The sequence below is a fragment of the Amphiprion ocellaris genome, chromosome 1, assembly GCF_022539595.1.
Source record: "Amphiprion ocellaris isolate individual 3 ecotype Okinawa chromosome 1, ASM2253959v1, whole genome shotgun sequence".
Lineage (NCBI taxonomy): Eukaryota > Metazoa > Chordata > Actinopteri > Pomacentridae > Amphiprion > Amphiprion ocellaris.
Window position 1 is genome coordinate 1,163,432 of NC_072766.1, and position 21,569 is coordinate 1,185,000.

Sequence of the window (21,569 nt, forward strand, 5' to 3'; positions counted from 1 at the left end):
TGAGATGTAAACGGATGATTAATGAAAGTTGATTCAGGTCACGCTGATTTTCAGAAACCAAATGATCGACCGTCTGAGACCAAAGCGGCGTCTCCAAACCTCTCTCTAACCTCCGACCTCAATCTGCCACAGAGTGAATCTGTTTCTTTTTGTCTGGATGAGTTGACAGAGCAGGAACAGTGAGTGCTCCTCGGTGCCAGTCCTCGTCATGTATACAGTTTCAAGGAAAATATGAACTTGGCACCAGCGTGGGGAGATAAACACAAAGAGAAAAGTAGCAGCTGGAGCTGTTGGTATTCTTTGTTCTGTTTGTAGAACTGTCGGCACAAAAGTCTGCACTTTCTGCTCATTCTTGTGAGCTCATGTGTTAGAATTTTACTGGATGAAACCGGCTGAAGGAACGCTTTTATTACAACAGACTGAAAGAAGAGAAAAACTATTGATAAAATTCTTCAAAGCTGTTGGAATTTAGATGGATTCTGAACTAAAATGACATTTGACACTTACATTTTTTGTTCCAAGTTCTATTAAAGAAGACACATTCTTGCACAATTAGTCCTTTAATCAATTATGTGAACATTAGAAAGTCCTATGGCAGCAATTTTGATCAACAATTCATCGTTATTCAATCATTTTTCAACCAAAAATGCCAAATTTTGATGGTTTCAACTTCTCAAATGTGGAAATGTGTTGCTTTTTTAGTCATACATTATAGCAATAAATAGTAAAAATATTAAACCACATCAGAATGGGCTTTAGGAAACTGTTTAAAGCAATCTTTTTGCAGTTTAATGGGTTAATTCAACATAAGTCCTAAAACACAAATGGTGTTCCAATTTGTCATTTCAAGGAACATTTTAGTGCCATTAAAAATCATTAAAATCTAATTTTCCCGCTGATTATATTGCAGAGGATTAACATTTCCTGTGTGAATGTGTGAAAAAACAGCTTGAAATGTGTGAAACTGATTCATTGTGTCTGTCTAATAAATCCCATATTTATTTATTGTTAATTTGTTTGTTTGCCTTGATGACCAGATAAATGTGTGATTTGAGGACAGAAAACAGTTTTATACCTTTTCTAACTTTTGATTTTGCAACATCTCATTTCAGACCACAAAACCACAAATATCTTTAAAATAAAGTGCAAAAATACACATTTTCTGACAATATCAAACCTTTTATCTTAAAAAAAGATGCACTAAAGTTTGTTCTAGTTTCTACTTCCACTGAGGACACTGAATAAATAACTGAGTGACTCATTTCCACTGAGTGTTTTTAGAACTCTGACTGATGATGATTATGAGGAAGGACACAATGCTGTGGATGAGATTAGGAGGACTTCTGGTGATCTATCTACCTTTTATGATTTTATACGCTCATATTCGAAAAAGTCAGTAAACTCAGATGAATGATCTCAGTGGAAGGAAAAAACTATTTGTCCAAAGAGAAAACAGGAAATGTTTCTGTCACCATATTTCAACAGACTGATTAGTCACAACACTAAAACTACCTGATTCCACAGATATCTGAAGACTTCAGGTCCTGAAAGTCCTGGACGAGACCAGGTGGAGCCTTTATGGATCAGACGGTTTCTGCAGAACATCCCACACAATGCTTGATTAGGAGGCCAAGTCAATACAAACTGTCATGTTCCTGAACAGCATTATTCTGCAGAAAGAGGCCATCAGGGTTTACAGCTGAGATGAAGACATGTGAAGGTGGTCTGCAGCGGTATTTAGGGGAGTGCTGAGCATCAAACTAACATCCACATGAATGCAGGATCCGAGGTTTACCACCAAAGCATCGTCCAGGACATCAAACCATCAAACCACCTCTTCTGGCTCACCTTCTTCCTCCCAGGTAAACAACACACAGTCCACAGAAAACATGTTGGTTCAAACCAGGCCACCTTCTTTTATCACTTTATTCTCCAGTTGTGATGCTAACATGCTCTCTGCAGGTGTTTTTCCAGTGGACGGAGGACAGCATGGACCCTCTGACTGGTCTGCAGGAGGCTGTGATGTTCTCACACCTTCCTATACCAGCCAGTAGGGATGAAACGATTCCTCGAGTTATTTGAGTTATTCGATTACTAAATTTCCTCAAGGCAAAATTCCCTGAATCGAGGCTTCATTTAATCAACTCCATGCTAGACTCCAGGTCACGAAGTGACAGACCGTGGTCCGAGGTCAGACCCAGACTTCATTAGATACAAACCAGGTCCTTAAATTTGATGGGATGCTTCTATTTTAACCAGTGCAGCTTTTCTACTGTTTACAGCAGGAGTGTCCAACCAGTCCACGGTCTAAACGGTCGTCTAAACAAGTCGTCAATGAACAAAAACCAGGACAGATTCAGCTGCTGCACAGATTATTTCTCACCTCAAATGTTTTCAGAAATACTTTTCCCTGAAGTGTTTTTGAACTTAAAGAGAAAGTTTGCAGCCGATCTGCTGTGTTTATCTGACGCATCTGTTGGACTGTCAGGCTGAAAGCTCGGTCATGTGACCACGTAGTGACCCACTGAAGCTCCAGCGCTGTCATGTGACTACCTAGTGACCTGCTAGTAACCAACCACCATGCATGGGATTTTCAGATGTGGTGCGTTTACATGCGGGAAAAATGCATCTAGTGAACACGTAGCTTCACTGTAAGTTTTCTGGAAATATTCAGGCACCATGATGGAATTCCGGCATGCAGCTCAAAAAAAGAAGACAGGACTACATGGCCAGTCGAGTTCATCTACCAATGGAATGAGGGGAACGCAGCTTTTGCTCTCAACCAAACTAATGTCACTAGCCAATGGGAAGTAGAGTGGGGGCGGGTGTAACAGAGCCATTCTCACTCAAAAATGACTGGATTTTCTTCACTACTTCTCTTTTCAGTGGTCCAGAGTTAAAGACAGCTCGTCAAAAGAGGTTTTAGACAACAGAAATTACATCTAAAAAGAGACTTTAATAACACCAGCTTTGCTGTGCTGTATGTTTGTATTGCACCGTTTAAATACTGAGCGTTTCAGTTAACTGCTCCAGTAGATGCTGATTTGTGTTCAAATACAAGACACAAACCCAATGATCATGTTTTTTTTCACTGAAAGACACAATTAAAAGACAGAACTGATTCACAGAAGTTCCAGTGGAACATAGTTTGACCCAGATGTGAGCCCAGAATCCAGCTCAGTGCATCAGAGTTCGTTCAACCAACAATGGAAACTTTTACACAGATTGTAAAAACAGATAGCAGCTAAATCTAAAGCTCTCCAAACATCATCACTGGTAACACACCGGCCATCCTTAGATCAACCCTAATGAAAATGTCCCTGCTAAACTAATAAAACACTTCCTGAAACTTCTGACCTGAAATGCCTACTCTATAACTCATGCTTTCCTTCAATAACTCTGACTCCTCATGTTGTGTCGCCTCTCAAATAAAAAACGTCTCACTGTGGAGACTCATCAGCTGACCACTTGTTCCTTCAGGGCTGTAAAATCTATATGCTCACTCACATCTTCTGATTTAGCCCACAGATCACATGTCAGAGCAGTGATTTCACGGCTAACGCTGCTGATTTCATCACCCTGCTGTTATCCCAGTTGGCGGTATTCCCAATAACCAGCATTTCTTTTAGGTAAATCTTCCACTTTGACTCCCTTCTGGGGCTGTTTTTAATAACCACAGTGCAGAAAACACTTGGTGGCACCTTAAACCTGCACCTTTCAACCATAGGGTTAATATATAATTACAGGACTTTTAGTATCATAGTTGACATTTTAGCTGTTTTCAGGTCTAAAACCAACATGACCACTTATAACCAAACACCACATGGTATTTTAGAGAAAGACTCTTCTAAATATCATATATACAATTTATTTCTACAGATATTGTTGTAAACCTGTTTCCTGCTTTATATTAAATAAGTCAGAAAGCCTTGGAGTCTGGCCAGTCTTTTCTTCAGGAGGAAATGACATCATGTGGAGCAGGTCATGTGATCTGGAATTAACACACTTCCTGGAGAGGTGTTTTTGTAATGGGGAACTTAGTGGAAAGGGATTTAATTTGTTATTTTCCATATAAAATTTGATATATTGTACAAAGAAGAAATATCTGTCATGATTATCTCACCTCAATAAAACAACACAATCCAAACTATTTCTGAATCAGCTCATTTTATTATTGTTTAGCTCATTAGAAGGTGGTTGGTATTAAATTCAGACGGTTATTTAGTTGACATTTTAGTGATATCCAGTCATTTTTTATTAATAATTGATTGTTTCTATTATAAATAATGATGGAATTTGTAAAGACATGATCATAATGAACATAAAAACATTAGTTTTTCAACTTTTAGTAAAAATGTATGCAGATATATCCCATGGACTTCAGAAGTCCCTCAGTTATAGATTGACCCAGACAAGTTTTCAGTCTTTTGGAGAATTTTCTTGTCAAATTCAACAAGCTTTATGTCAGCTTGGATCGTTTCTCGTCATTTTGGATCATTTTTGTGCCTTTGGGATAATTTGTAAAGACATGATCATAATGAAGATAAAAAACATCTGTTTTTTTTTTTTTACTTTATATAAAAATATATCCAACATTTATCCCATGGACTTCAGAAGTCCCTCAGTTATATACTGACCCCGGTATTCCACTCTTTCCCTGACTTTAACCTCAATAAAACACAGCACTGTAACTTTACTGTTTTCTTGCACTACTTTAAGATTGCCTTGCACTGTAAAGGAGAAGCTCTGCAATCTCGTTATACATTGTATAATGACAATAAAGAATATTCTATTCTATTCTATTTACACCCAATTTATGGGCACTGAACGGTGTTCAATCATTCCCCCATCTCTCTCCTCTGGTCTTTTCTTTTTCCCATCCCGGCCCGAGGAAAACAACCCTTTCAGAGCCCAGTAAAGCTGGCCTGACCCCGCCCAGCCGGGGGAGAACCTGTAATACACACTAATCTGCTCGGTATTAGTGGCTGCTCTGAGGAGGTTGTATTAAATGTTGAAGTGTGTTGAGGTAGCAGCGGAGGAGATGCTGAGCGGTGAAACTTCTGACCTGGGATGACTCGTAGCGGGGGCATTTCTGTTGGTCGGGAACATGGAGAAGCACAACGGGAGCTTCGCCGCTCGCCGGGCCGACGAGGTCCAGCAGAAACAGCAACAGAGAAACACTCAGCTAACGGTGTGTACGTTAGCCGAGTTCCTTCACTAATGCCCTGTGACACCTCCCTGGTCTGGGAAAGCAAATCCTGATGATGCTCTGTCAAAGAGAGCAGCTCGAGGTAACCTCATACTTTAACTCCTGACCCAGAGGGAGAACAGAAGACAGCTGAGCTCATATTAAGCTGTCACTTCGCTCACATGGAAAAACAAATGACTGACTGTGCTTCCTGTGAGAAGTCTTTGTTTTCATCTGACTTCCTCAAACAGCTTCAATGCATTCTATCAGTGTCATGAAAGAGTCAAATCCTTCTATAATTAATTTAACTTTGCTTTTTTGCTCTGAACCCAAAAACTCACCTGCTGACAGGAATGTCATCTTTTATCAAAACTACACCATTTATGACAGCAAGAACCTGTAAAAACACATGATTGTTGGGTTATCAACTTTTCCAACAATCCTTGAAGTTGTCATTTCCGATGACACTCAACCAAATCTAAGCTTAAAACTGTGATATTTCATTTAAATCACTTTATTTTCTAAGTTTTGTCAAGAAATTAGTCAAAAATAACATTTTTGCTCTGACCACACCTGGTAAAAAAAGGAAAAATTCTGTTCTCTTCAGCACAACTCAAAAGTCAAATTACAAATATTCAGGATCTTTTCAGCTGAACTGCAGGCCGTGTCTACACAAACCAGATATTAGACAAGTAAGGGAACAATTTCAAATGTAAACAGCAAAATATCTAGAGCAGAGTCAGAGAAAATGTGGAAAGCGTAAATGGGATGACGAAGGTCCGAATGGGAACAGAGCCTGGGGTGTTGGGATCATGTGGTCGACCAATAGGATGCCCCGTTCTGGAGCTCATCTCACATTTTCATACCAGCTCGGGACATTCACATGCTTTCAATCATCCTAAATGTCAGGAAGCCACCTAAAAAACCTGAAAACTTGACAAGATGACATCTGGATTTAAAGCCTGGCTGCTGGTTAAACACAGTCCATGATGACAAGAAAACTTCAATAAAGTGCACCAAGGATCCATCTTCCAACTATCCAGGAAACATATTTTATCTATCAATCTTTAAGCCAAATGCTGCTCGGTCTTGAAGAGACCCATGGAGCTGAGAAGAGAGGAAAGTAAACTATTATGCAGCGCTTGGTGACCTCCCTGTTTTCTGCACTAACATATCATTACTAATGAGCACTTTAGAGCAAATGGACATCAAGCAGAGAAGCACCGCAAAGTGGCTTTAAAAGCAGCGCTGCACTCAGAGCTTTCAATCAGAGCCTGTGTGTTATCTGTTATCTAAGCTCCCAGTGTCTGTCTTTTATACATCCACATGCTTTAACATGTGACCAAAACATCTACTGGGTTGTGTAAAGTGTAAATGAGCCTAATCTGTTTTACATATATATGTTTGTAAAAGAGGCAGCTTTTGTTCAGTGGTTCATCAAATCTGTGTCAAATCCAGTCCAAGTGACACCAGATCGCAGTAAATAAATAATACTGAACTTAACCTTTTCACAGGCATTTTGTATTTTTCAGCTACAGATATTGTGGTGTATCGTTACGGAATTGTCTTGTAATATATCGATTATCGCTGCATGGTGATAGTATCGCTATCATGAGGTACTCTGTGATTCCCACCCCAACCCAAACAGGACTATTTGTTCAGCCACACCCCAAAAACTGCTCACAAATGGCTCGAGGAACAAGACCAAGAGCCCAAGGCATTTGCCCGGCATCTGAAGTCAACAGATCTCAATATGTTCGAGGATCAGAACAACCAAAATCCTCATGAATCCCATGAGTGGGAACAAAGCAACACAAAGCAGGTGGTTTTAATGTTCTGGCTGATCTGCGTACATGACCTTAAAGTCACCACAGTAGTGACAATGAGTCAAAACTTCCTACATACCATAAATAGCACCACCATGGAGTCAAAAGAGGATGAAGATAACTTCACACAGTAAATTCCATTGATTGAGTACACGGTCACGGGAATTTCAGTCAATTCAGTCATATCTGGCACAAGAAGGTAAACACCGTGAGGAATGACAGACGGCAGATAAGCACTGAAGCAGCAGTAGGTGAAGTATGCTTGAATTCATCTTCAGGGTCAACTGTAGTCCAGATCTGCTGAAGTAAAATCACTCTGTTCCCTTTAAAAATCCAAAACTGAAGCCTTTCACATCTCTAATTTACTTCACTTTCAATAATAACTACATTCAACCAAAGAGCTGAAACCAGCTCTGTTTATCTAACCAGTCCGACACGCTTTAACACGACGTTTTCATCCCCTTCTGAGTTTTATTAATTGAAACACTTGAGCGATGGGGCTTGTCAGGATCTTAACACATAGCTGCAGCTGTTGGCTGGTTTCCAGACCGAACCCTCTTTGTAAGTGATATCCTGGATCGTGAGCTTAAAAAAACCGTCTCTGTGCACTCGAGGCCTCGGGGTGTGTTTGCCCTTCGACTGACAGTCGGTAGAAAATGTCTCTTTGCTTTGCTTTGCTGCAGAACTGAACTATTGAAGGCGAAGCTTCAGCGCTGCCCAGCTCTTTGATATGAACCCAACTCTAAACTACTGAAGTCAGAAGGAAAGTGAATCTATTTTATCTCTCTTGAAGTAAAATAAACTCACTGCCACTGGAGAAGGCACTCAGTGGCAAACACGATGTTCTTTTCTCACTGTGTATTACTGAATGTAAATACTGGCTTAGTAATGGATTTCCACTGGGTGTCACGTGTTATTAAGGTTAAATCATCTGCTTTATCTCATGATGTTTAGTAAAACCGACCCATAAGTCCGATAATGTAACGCTCCAAACTACAACCATATACTGAATTATTACCTCCAATGTTAGTTTTTGGTTATTAGAATCAACGCTCTTTGGACTTGTTATTTCATAAAACTGTTATTAGAATCCATCAAAAAACTAAGTTTCCACTCGACTGTGTTTGCTCGATGCTTTTTTGTTCTTAAATTTTGATTCTAAACATGAGGTGATCCTGGATCTTCCAACATGACGACTTAAAACCAATTTCCTGAAATTATATAACAAATATAAAACCTAGTTTATACATGAGATATTTAGAACTGTGAAGAACAAAGTCACACAACACAAAGAAGACAACATTTACTCACCATCACCTACTAATGAAGTCTGACAGTTTGTTAATTCTGCTCCTGGAAATCCACATCAAACAAAGGCCACAGGACCACTCAATGAAGTCCAACTGTTCACATTAAGTCACGCACAACAAAATATGCATCACAAAATGGTTATGCTTTTCAAAGTTTTCCAAAATAAAGACAAAAAACACCAAAAAACTGTGTGGCTCCACTCTCTGTTTGCCTGACTAACAACTAACTCACCACCCTCCTTTTCCAGGTGCACTGTTACCAACATAATACACATTTTTAGGCATTTTAAATAATCCAGACACTATACAAGAAATAAACTTATACAATATACTATATATATATTAGGGATGTCTGATAATATCAGCACACCAATATTATCGGCCCGATATTGTCATAAAAATGTAATATCGGTCAATATCGTTTTTTTTGTTGATTATGAAAACCTCTAAAATAATGCCTGGATTTCGCTGGCAGTTTTCAAAATTGTACATTGTAATTAGGGCTGGGCCGAATAGCAATTTCTGGGCTCCGGATATTAATGACGAATATCCGAATATTCAGGTCGGTTCGTAACGTCCGACGGCCCGGGGTGGAATCTGAATATTCGGATCTCAAAATAAATATTCAGATACCACCCTAACGACCAAATATTCGGATATTCTAATATTCGGGTCCATCCCTAATTGTCATAGACTCATAGAGGGAGGGAGAGTGTGAACTGTCGTTTGAGACAATAAAAAAGGCATTTTTTCCATAACTTAAGTAGTTTTCTTATTTTGCAGACAATGTTACCATCTGAAAGCCTTGTTGCATCTGAGAATGCATTCAATGGAGCATCACAATAAAATGAGGCCTAATGTGTTAAATCCACCACAGGAGATATGAGATGGTACCTAGAATTAGTGAAATAGTCCACAGATATCGGTTGATATCGAGAGTTGGACAATATCGGCAAAAAAAGCCAATATTAGACATCCCTAATATATATACAGATATAAACATATATATACTGATTTTAATCCTCCTAAATCAATATAAATTACCTAAATTGGCGTGTTCTAATTGTTTAAACATCAAATAAATGCATTTCTGCTCCTGTGCTAACAGTACAGCTACTGTAGTACCGAAACTACCCACAATGCAACTCGGCTGCCGACACTGTCTGAGATATTCACGGTTTTGTGGAGCTGGGGAGTGGACCTCTGAACTCTAAAGATCTTGAAACCAGTGGTCCGTGTTCAGTTAGAGGTTTAAATTCAAAGCTCTTTATGTTAAGTTGGTAGAACATTAACTCTAGCAGACGTCTTCACTGGAACATGGATACTACACTTCCGTGAAATCCTCGAAAGGAGCACACAAAAACAGCCACCCATCATAATAAACCGCTGATTATCTCCCCTCGACTTTCCTGAATGAAACTCTTTGCAGAAATGAAGACAGATGAGTCCTGTGAGGTAACTCTGGCTGCTGTTCCTCCTCCTCCCTTCTATCTCTGCAGTAGCTCCACCAGCTCCACTCTTGGCATCAATCAGCGGCGGGTAGATATGTAATCTAACTGTGCAAACAATTAAGGGCTGCTCCCCTGCACTCAGAACTACTCACTCGTGTTGCCGTGTTGAGGATTAACTCCATGTTCCTACACATTAACCCCGGAGACACCCACATGAATGGCATTCCTGACAGCCGTGTTTGCTAAACCGAGGACAATAAAGAGCGGTGTGGAGCTACTCGCTGCTACCTTTGAACTTGGTGCCTTTTTCAAATTGACATTGATGCAGAGAAAACTTTTCATGCTTTCTTACATGGAGGGAGCTGAGTGGAAGAAGTCAGCATGAGGAGAGGGACATTTAAAGCACCGCTGCCTATAGGGTGGTCGTAAACTCCAGATATTTAAAATTCTTTGGTTGATTTAACTCAGGGGAGTCAAACTGATTTTAGTCCACATTCAGGGCCGGACCAGTAAAACCACAGCATAATAACCTAGAAATAACCACAACTCCTAATGGTTCCTTTGTTTTAGTGCAAAAATGTTCACATTTAAGGAATTATCTTTTTACAAAACATCATGAACAACCTGACATTTACTAAGAAAAATAAGATCAGCCTCAGTTTATCATTTCCACATTACAACTTCTAGATCACAGAGTGTCTACAAAGGAACACAACATTTAGTCATCTGGAACTGAACCAGAGAGGATTTACTGGAGGATCAAAACGACAAAAAAAAGACAAAAGATAACCAAAAAAAAGACGGAATATTACAAAAATGACACACAAAACACCAAAAAATGAGACAAACGACTCAAAACAAAACAATAAAGAGACAAAAAATGAGACAAAAGAAGTAACAAAGCGACAAAAAATGGACAAATGACAAAAATGAGACCAAAAAAAATGACAAAAGCGAGAAACGAACGACAAAAAAGTAGACAAACGACACAAAACAATGAATAATGCAAAACACAAAATGACAAAAATAAGACAAAAAGCAAAAATGAGGCAAAAAGGAAACACAAAATGACAAAAACATGAGACAAAAGTCAGACAAAAAAGCAACAAAAACAAGACAAAATATGACAAAAATGAGACACAAAACAACAAAAGAACAATGAACAATGCAGTATTTTACTTCATGATCCAAACAACTTGTCATGGTCTAGAAATGATTTTAAATTAATAGTTTTACTAATTTCCAATCTGCAGTTAATGTCTTCTCTGGAATTTTTCCACTTTGAAGGCTGGATTGGACCCTCTGGAGGGCCGCTTTTGGCCCATGGGCCTCATGTTGGACACCCCTGGGTTAACACATTCGTACAGTCTTGAGTTCTTCCTCTGCTGGCTTGTTGTTGTAAACACCAGGGGACTTGTGTGGATTTGTGTGGTCAGGTGAAGTGACAGCGGCTGATAGAAGCCGTTATTAAAATGCTCTCTGACGATATGCAACCTGCCTCCCTGACTGTACGCCGCATTGTGCATGAAGGGTGTTGTGCAAGTTTCAGGAATTCACCCGATGTTGACAAATGAGAAAACAATGTGCGGCTGTGAGCTCGTCAAACACCACTGACTGGTGTGTACTAAAGCGACAGCTCCCTGAAGAAGGAAAAGGAATATGACAGGAATGTCTTGAGTGATATGAAAACAACCAGCTTCCCTCAAAATCCTCCACCGGGAATCTGCAACGTCTACCTTCACACAATCTTTCCACTGTGGAGGAAAAAAAAAATCGTAGAAATCTACAACTGTGCCACTGATAGGCTACTGGCTGCTGGCAGATAGAGCTCCTCTGTGCACCATATAATCCCCACACAGCTGGACTGACAGTGCAGTAAACCGCTGATAGAACTGGAGGCCGACCAGAGACAGCTGAGGCTAAGCGCTGTCGTGTAACTGATGTTAGGAGCCACACACAAAGTCACCAATGTACAGTTGGGTAGCAGGAATTAACCCTCCTGTCGTCCTCATTTACAGGCACCAAAAAATATTGTTTCCTTGTCTGAAAAAAATCCCCAAAAAATCTGCGAAGAAATTCCCCAAATTTTTGAAAATTTGCAAAACCTTCAGGAAGAAAATTCCAATAATTCCTTAAAAATTTCCCTTAAAAGTTTTATTGTTAAAAAATCCCCCAAATTTGACAAGAAAATCCTTGCAAATTTTTTCAAAAAATGAGTAAAAATCTTCCAAAAAATCCTAAAAATATCTAAAGTGATTCCATATATATGGGTAAAACTTATAATATTTTCTTGAAGAACATTCACATGAAAATCAACCAAAATCCAGCAAAATTCGCTGGATTTTGGTAGATTTTTTTGTGAATGTTCTTAAGAAACATTTTTAACATTTCTTTTTTTCCATGTTCAAAAATTTCCCAAAAATGTTGAAAATGTGGACATCAGAAGTTTCACTGTGAAAATATATTTTTTTCCCCACATTTTCAAATTTCAAACCAGGTCAATTTTGACCCGCAGGACAACATGAGGGTTAATACAAGAATTCCGGCGAGTACAGAAACTAGGACCGCAGAATGAACAGATCCACAGTAAATATCTGAGTGTAACCAGGACGACTGCAGCTGCAAACCAGGCGGCATTAGAAGCAACAGTTGTCAAGTTTTTTGAAGCATATTCAAGTAAAGCCCTAAGTTTATTGTTGTGCATTCAAAGCTCAGAGCTAACTGCAGCGATGAGGTCCGGAGCAGATGTTTTCTATCCAATCAGAGCTCTTTAATAACGTACAGCAGCTAGCATTTCAAAATAAAGCTCGTCTTTCGATGAGATCAATAACAAACATGTGCTCTAGATTTTATTAATCCAGATCGAGTCCTAAAGGACAAGTCGAAAGCTTAACATGCGAGTTCTAAAAGACCTTCTGGTCACAGTGTTCTTTTTATTTTAATTGTTCCAAGACTCACAGAATCAGAACTTGAGTTTTTGCTTCCAAGTCTTGCGTCAAAGTCTTCTAGGAGTCGAGTCTAAAGTTGTAGCTTTAGTAACTTCCATCTGACTCAAAGCCACGCCTCACACTCACAAACAACTCAATCTTTCTTACTTACAACCAGAACGTTTGGGGCTTTTCTTACCTCTAATACTGGCCCAGCCCCCAGGATTATCTGCTCCACTCCGCTGGCGAAACCCTTCTGGCTGAGAGCGGTCAGATGATGAATGAGGAAGTTGGTGCTCTGCGTCTTCCCAGAGCCGCTCTCCCCAGATATGACGATACACTGGTTCCTCTGTCTCTGCAGCATGGCATGGTAGGCCACGTCTGCCACGGCGTAAATATGAGGCTCCAGATCTCCCAGCGTATGATTATCATACATCTTCACATACTTGGGGTTGTAGATGGGCAGGAACTTGAAGGGGTTAATGACGATGAGGATGCTTCCCACGTAAGTGTAGATCTTCTCGTGGCGGAACCGCGAGCGCAGGTTGTCCAGCAGCGAGCGCTCGTTGAGCTCCGGCAGGCAGCACAGGTCGGCATGGTTGCCCTGAGATTCCGGCTGAGGTAGCAGTCCACGCTCCACCATCCGCCGGCGCTCCTCCGTCACCTGCAGCCACATCTGGAGGCTGCCACCATAGTGGATGGAGCCGTCCAGGTTCTTCTGCCTGAGGAGGAAGCGGTAATCCTCGCCGCCAGAAAGCGGCCGGTGCTCCAGCGCCACTCGAGGCCAAAGCATCATCCTCTGCACGGGACAGTCGCAGGGGTTCAGGACCCATTCCTCCCCGCCGAACTCCTTCACCTCGGCCAGAACGTAACACCTGGTGCGGTCCAGCTGCAGCCGTTCGATGATGCGTTCGATGGCCTCGGCGGCCGTGGTGGTCTTGCGGGCGCTGATGGGGCAGTAGATGGTGCCCTCGGCCAGGGCGCCCGGGTAGATGCGCACGGTGAACTCCGAGTTCTCGAAGCGTTGCCGTCGGCCCAGCGTGCCCATTCCACCGACACCGCCATCTCGAGAGCTCATGGCGGAGCAGGAGTTCCCATTAGCAGCGGCCCGGCACTGGGACTCCTTCACTGGGCTGGAGGGGCCACCATCAAGACATCACCGCTGCACAGGAGGAGGGAAAAAAGAAAGAAGGATTAATTCAATCCGAAAATAAAACTTAAAACATCCCTTGGTTCAGATAAAGTTCAAGAGAAAACATGTAACCTCAGCTAGAAAAAACTAAAACATTAAAGACATTTATAGAAATCAAAGCAGAAATTAAACTATAGACCTATTAGTGGTGCAATTATTTTCATTACAGATTAATCTGCCGTTTCAAAATCTTTTTTTTGTCCACAAAATGTCAGAAAGTAGCAATGAATGATAAAAAAAAATCACACAACCATCAGTAATGTTTACACATTCCTTGCTGTGTCCAAAAAACTTTCATTTACTATTAAATAAGTTGATGTATTTTTGCTTGAAAATGTACTTAAATGACGATTCTGTCATCAAACCAGCTGTAGATTAAATTTCTGTTCATGGTCCAATTGATTGTTTAATTGCTATTTAACTGCATCTAACCCTATGAACTATATACCTATTAGTGGTTATCAAATAATCTGCTTTTTTAAATTAATGATGTGGTCTAGAAAATGTCTAAAAGCAGAGAAGAATGGTTAACATTCACCAAAAAAAATGTCCCCACATCGCTTGTTTTGTCCACCAACATTTCAAAAATGTTTTTTTTAATAACAAGTCAATGTATTTTTGTTAAAGATGGACTTAAATTATTATTCTATCATCAACACAGTTGCAGATTAATTTTCTGCTCATTGACTGATTATTTAATTGAAATTTAATTTAATTAAAAGATATCAAAATCCAAGCATGAAATAAACTATATACCTATTAGCGGCGCGATTATTTTCATGATTGATTATTTATTAAAATGAATGATGTGGTCGATAAAATGAAGAATGAACAGAAAGACAAAGTAAAACAATCCAAAATACTTAAAAACTTTGATTGACTGTCACAAAAATGCATGTTAATTTGATTTAAAATTGACTCCAGTGAATATTCTATTGTAAAAACAGTTGCAGATTAATTTTCAGCTCATTGACTAACTGGTAATCTAATTATTTCAGCTCTAATATTTTTAACCTGAAACTGTCAGGAACAAACAGAACCTATACCTCCCACTAATCTGATCTGAGAGCAGCCGTTTCAGCTCAGCTCCCTGTCAATCTACCAGATTAGGAAATCTGTCAGATTATGACACATGGATCTCATGCGCTGTTATGTAATCGGCTGCGGGGCCAAATTATTTTTCTAGAGCCCGACATGCACGCTCATGAAGGATGAAGGATAAGTCATCTGGATCTAAAGGATTACCATTAACACACGTGCACGCCGCCGAGCGCACGCCGAAGCTCCGGCCAGCGCCGAGTCCAGCAGCTGCCGTCCTCCAAGCTCCAAACACAATCACACCAATCACAAATTCACTCTTTAATACACAATTAAACGAGCTGCTGACAAAAACTCTGGGATTCCTTTACTGAGTCACTCAATTTACCAAACTGAAAAATAAAAAGATCACACCTGACCATCTCATTTTATTTAACCCTTATTTACCAGCTGAGTTAGGGGAGAACTAGTTCTCATTTTCGATAATGACACGGTCATATTTCTCAGATTTTTTTAAGCAAAATTTAGACAGACTTTATTAATCCCCAGAGGCAAATACTTTACTTTGATTTATATTTATGTTGCTCATTTCTATCTGTACATATGCATGTATATATTTATATATATATACATATATAAATATATATGGATGTATGTATAGGTGTATGTGTGTATGTACAGGGTGTCCCAAAAAATCGGACATCATTTCGCAGGTCAATAATTTCAGCAATTCTTGTTGAAATAACCTCAAATTTTCACATAATGTATAGAAACAGATCAAGATTTTATATTGAATGTTTTATTTTTGTTCTGTTTTCAGGCTGAGCCATACCGTTCACTCCCAAAGAGAAGTCATATCGTGTCTTGGAATATGCTCGTACACAGTCACCCAAGACTGTGCAGCGTGCCTTCAATGTAAAATTTAGAAAAACTTTGCCAACTGGCAAACAAATTTGGACTTGGTACCAAAAATTTAAAGAGGAAGGCACGCTGCATGCTAAGAGTTCTAACTCAAAAACTGATGCTATCTTTGAGCCAAGACTTTGCACACGGTCGACCCAATCAGTATTCACCACTTTAAATAACAACAAATCGAACTGAAGATGGTCAGGCGTGAGGCTATCTTTAGGTTTTGGACAAATCTGCAACACAAACTTGATATCTGAATAATTCCAAGCTATGTTTTAAGAGTCAGTGTAAGAGTTTTTCCACACGGTTTGGATCTACGATGCGGTGAGTTACTGGACCGTAGATGATTGTTCCGGCAGTGAATAAAGCTTCATCTGATGCTGATCAAGTTGAAATAAAAACGGCACCTTTCTGTTTTTCTACATGCATTTTAAATAAAGGCTGCATTGAAGCAGTCGGTGTGTTGTTGGTTTGGTCTGACCCGGACAGCTTCAGTCTAAAACGTTCACAGCATTCCAGGAGTTTCTATTCGATGTGCTATAATCTGTCCTTACATTCTACCTGCTTCTCATTGGTGCATCTTTCATCTCACGCTTCACATACCGACTTTCAAAGCACAGAGGAATGAGAATCAACTTGTTGCTATCAGCTGTAGTTTTTCCATGCAGGTAGAGAGAAGAATGATGACACTTTAGTTTCCTTTAGTGAGTTAAACATGTCGAAGCCGACAGTCGATCTGGTCTCTGAAGAGCTCAGATTTGTTCAGAAATGAGCATCGATGCTTAGAATATCGCTAAAGAAGGATTTTTGGGGGTTATGATTGATAATAATACCTGAAAAATATACTAAAATCAATATCAAGGCTTAAAATATTGATTATTTTTATTATTAATTCAACTTACTGTATTTCTTTTTTACCTCATAAAAGATTTTTTCATTCCTGCAGCTCAGTTCTGTTAATGCAGCTCGGTTGTATGTTTTTATCTGGATCAGTATCACTAAATGACTCAGGGCTGGAGAACTGGAATGTAAATGTGTCTCCAGCATCAGAATATGAGAGGAAGAAGCTCTTCACCAACTATCATTCTGCCTGAGCAGCAGGTTGAAAACAGCAGAGATTTACTAAAAACAGGAAATGGAACAGGGACACATATTGCTGGCGCACACAGGACTCCAGCAGGGACACGATTGGATGCTGCACCTATGTCTGGTCATTTCCTGCTGCCCCACATCCAACCTGCCATGTGTCACCTCAGATAGTTAAATACAGCCGTGAGCCAAACGAACACACAAATACAGACACAGAAAAACACCTCATTTCACCTCAAACACAGCGGATCTGTACAAGGATCCACCGACTGCCAGGAATGTTTGTGTGTTTCCCTGTTTGTGCGGCTGACCCACATGTGTGTTTGTGTGTTTGTGTCCCGGCGTGTCGAACAGATGGTTGGCTCGCTGCTTAAAGGATAGGGAGGGGGATTTAGGGTTGTGGCCGTTCTGGGCAGCACAGCTCCGTGGCTCTCTGCTGCTCTGTTTACCATCACACAATCAGCTAATGGACGTCTGAAAACCTCACCGATCTCACAGCATCTCCACCGTCATCTCACCTCTCACAGATCCACACACAACTAAACAAGACAAGCATTCAGAGAGTGCAGTCCTCCTCCAAGGCTGCTCATTCCCCATATGGCATAGTCAGAAATGCAGCATTTTTTAATCATTATTATTAGACCTCGATTTAATCTAATCTAGAGGTGAAAGTTTTCCATGTTTTTGGAGAGAGAAAAAACAAAAAACTGCATGGAATAAGTCACAAAGTGATGCCTGCCTTTCAGATAGTTTAAATTGAGGAATTTTTAAAAGGGTTATAGAAGTGAAAGTTCCTCATGTTTTATGAGGAAAAAAAGCTAAATCTGCATGCAATACGACACAAAGAAGCCATTCAGCATTGACCTGTAGTTCACATAATGTCTGTTACTCTCATTAAACAGACAAAAGTAGACCTGGAGCCTGTTTATAGATTGGTTGGATTTTACTGATCCATCAGAAAATGCTCACGTTTGCTGTGATTTATATTATTAGCACTGGATTGGAGGCATGTGTAATTTTGTGAAAAAATAATAAATGGAATGTAGTTAAATTAGGGCTGGGCGATAAATTGATTTTATCGATTAATTCGAGTTTGTACTTAATGTCGGTTTGTTTTAATGAAAATCGATTTTCTCATCAACATCCGCCACCAACGCCTTCCCGCTGGGCTCCCGTAGTTCAGAGTTCACTCTTTAATACACAGCAGAGAAGCTGACGGGGAGGAAGAGTCGGACTGGACTAACCCTCGTGTCGTCCTGCGGGTCAAATTGACCCATTTTAAAGTTTGAAAATGTGGGAAAAAATATATTTTCACAGTGAAACTTCTGATGTCCACATTTTCAACATTTTTGGGAAATCTTTGAACATTTTTTTGGTGGAAAAAAAGAAATGTTAAAAATGTTTCTTAAGAACATTCACATAAAAATCAACCAAAACCCAGCAAATTTCACTGGATTTTGGTTGATTTTTATGTGAATGTTCTTAAAGAAAATATTACAAGTTTTACTGATACATATGGAATCACTTTAGATATTTTTAGGATTTTTGAAAGATTTTTACTCATTTTTTGAAAATATTTACAAGAATTTTCTTGCCAAATTTGGGTGATGTTTTTTAAAATAAAACTAAAGAGAAACTTTTAAGGAATTATTGGAATTTTCTTCCTGAAGGTTTTGCAAATTTTCAGAAATTTGGGGAATTTTTTTGTGCCCGTAAATGAGGACAACAGAAGGGTTAAGTTCAACTTTAAATGGGAAAAACATCACAAGTCTTTTACTTTAGGTTCGCTGTGATGATTTTTAGAGACGTATCCGTGGTGGTGGTGTCGCTGCATTAACTGACAGAAAAGAAGGTGTTTTTATTTCCCTATTTAACATCACCCTGTCTGATGCCAGCAGAGCCAGTTCTACATTTCCTTCTTCATGGATTGGAGCAGGACAATGCTGTGCTCTGGATGGCAAAAAAACTAAAAACTCTGCTTGTTAAAGGTCATCTGTGGAACTGGAAACTTTCTAAGAGTGAACAAAGTCACAACTGTTGCACTTTTTCCAGCTAAAACTCTTCTGTTTCCAGCTCGGATGAACTTTCATGATGCCATCCCTCCCTCTGGTCACCGAGATTCAACTCAAAGTAGCAACGAAGGAAAGAAGAAGAAATGTTTGAGGCATGACGTCGGTTCACCTGAGCGTCTGCACACCTAAAGAGGTCTGATGGAGATAAGCCTGAGGTCTGTGTCCTGGAGGAAGTGACAAAGCAGATGGAGCACAGCTGGATGAAGCCTCTGAACCAGAAACACATCTGGCTGCATCACCTGAACGGTCAGGATGAAGAATCACGGCCAAATAATCACACCTGAAATCACTGAAGCACATCAGGGCAGATCTGATCTGAACTCAGATATGAAAAGTCGTACAGCTGGAATGAAACGCACACAGATTCTCAGAAAACAAGCATCGAGGTCTCGCTTAGAGCTCATATGAAGTTAAACTCGGGTCAGAGGTTATTGGAGTTCACCAGAGCTGGAGCAGCGTTGGAATTTATTTGCACTTGGATGACTGGCTTTAATACAGGAGTGTCCAACATGCGGCCCGTGGGCCAAAAGCGGTCCTCCAGAGGGTCCAGTCCGGCCCTCAAAGTGTAAAAATTCCAGAGAAGACATTAACTGCAGATTGTAAATTAGTAAAACTATAAATTTAAAATCATTTCTAGACCATGACAAGTTGTTTAGATCAAGAAGTAAAATACTAGTGGTTCTACTGTAATTGTTCTTTTGTTGTTTTGTGTCTCATTTTTGTAATATTTTGTCTTGTTTATATGTTTTTTAATCTGACTTTCCGTTTTAATCATAAAGTAAAAACTGGTCCAGTCCACTGGAGATCAAACTGGGCTGAACGTGGAACCTGAACCTTTAATCCAACCTGCAGCACGAGGAGGACACGGAAACAACAGCTGGTTTTACTGCCTTGACTTCTGAAATGTAAAGGATTTCACATCCCAGCCTGTCACGGAGGGTTTACTGCAGACATCTGGGTGGAGTTCTGTCATTTAACAAACATCAACTCCAAGTTTGCTGATTTTAAACATCTAAAAGTTTGATTTACTGAAGATCTGAGGCTCCTCAGATGCTTCCAAACACACACATCTCTCTCAGATATTGATATTTGAGGAGAATTCCACTCTTGGTGTGATCTGAACATTGTCTGGCAGAAGCTCAGCTGGAGGTTCCCTCAGACAGGAAACCAAAGGAGAGGTCCAATCACATGAGTCACACTCTTCAACGGCTGCTATTGTTGCTCAAAGATCAAGTTTGGTCAGCTTTCTACGACGTGAAGTCATCTTTCTACGAAGGCGTGTGTGTGTGTGTGTGTGTGTGTGTGTGTGTGTGTGTGTGTGTGTGTGTGTGTGTGTCGCTGTCATCAACGCTAAGCTCGTGTTTTCAGGATCTTTATCACAGCTTCGGTGACAGAGAGGTGTGTGAGCCGGCAGCACAATGTGAACTCTCGCGTCTCGTCTACAAGTTTTCTGAGGCTTCATGATGCCAGATTTAGCTGCCGTGTTTATCAGCGGCATGTCAGGGCTTTTAGCAGCAGTCACTGGCAATCTCACGTCTGTAACCGACAGAAATAAAGTGTAGAACAAGAAGAGGATCCTCTGAGGAACACATCTGAGTTCTGGTGCAGACTGACGCCGGTTCAGTTCTGCTTCCATCCAGGTGTCTCAGTCTGAAGCTCATGGAAATTTAGACAATTTTGGACAAATTTTCAAGTCATATTGGAAACGATTTCCGGTCCTTTTGAATTTTTTTGTAATAGTTTGGCACAACACTGAGTGATTCTGGAAAGCTTTTTAACATTTTTTTGAAATATTAAGACATTTGGGACAGTTTTTTTGTCATTCACAACTCAAACAAAGGAACTAGAAAGTTTAAAAAATTAAAGAATAAGACTGAGGGTTAAAATTAAAAGTCAAAAAGTCAGAGGATTAAAGAATTAGAGAGACGATGTCACACCAAAGAAGCAGGCAGCTAAAAGTCAAATAAAACCAGAGAGAACATCTAAAATAATCAGAATAAAACACTAAAACTAAGTAAAGCTAAAAGAATAGAATAGAATAGAATAGAATAGAATATGGTTTATTGTCATTATACAGTGTATAACAAAATTGGAAAGCTTCTTAAAGTAAACCTCGCATAAAAGCAAGTCTGTAAAAGTGGGTTTAAGAAGTGATTTAACAGAAGGTTCTGACTAGGGCTGCAGCTATCAATTATTTTAGTAATTGAGTATTCTGGCAATTAATCGAGTAATCGGATTCCACACTAAGCATGTACGTTACAGCATCAAAAGTTGAAGTGAGCACGGTAAATTATACAACGACTGAGCATCCTTGGCTGAATACTGCTCTCTCTGCTGCTGGTATGGACTCACCTGCAGCTGGATCTCAACGTCTTTCTAAGTCACTAGCAGGTCACTAGTGGATCACTACGTGGTCACATGACCGAGCTTTCAGCCTGACAGTCCAACAGATGCGTCAGATAAACACAGCAGCTCGGCTGCAAACTTTCTCTTTTATCTCATAAACACTTCAGGGAAAAGTATTTCTGAAAACATTTGAGGTGAGAAATAATCTGTGCAGCAGCTGA

General features: G+C 39.9%; 1 protein-coding gene across 9 annotated transcripts in view; it reads right to left on the bottom strand.

Annotated features, from left to right (window-relative positions):
• The window catches only part of myo9aa (myosin IXAa), a 162,432-nt gene that overhangs the window by 105,757 nt on the left and 35,106 nt on the right, over positions 1 to 21,569 (bottom strand). For all 9 annotated transcript variants that reach the window (XM_055009181.1, XM_055009191.1, XM_055009194.1 and 6 more), the window contains exon 2: positions 12,902 to 13,864. In XM_055009181.1, coding sequence (XP_054865156.1) covers positions 12,902 to 13,780 — 879 coding nt within the window. In that variant the 5' untranslated portion in view covers positions 13,781 to 13,864. The remainder of the gene's footprint in view (positions 1 to 12,901; positions 13,865 to 21,569) is intronic.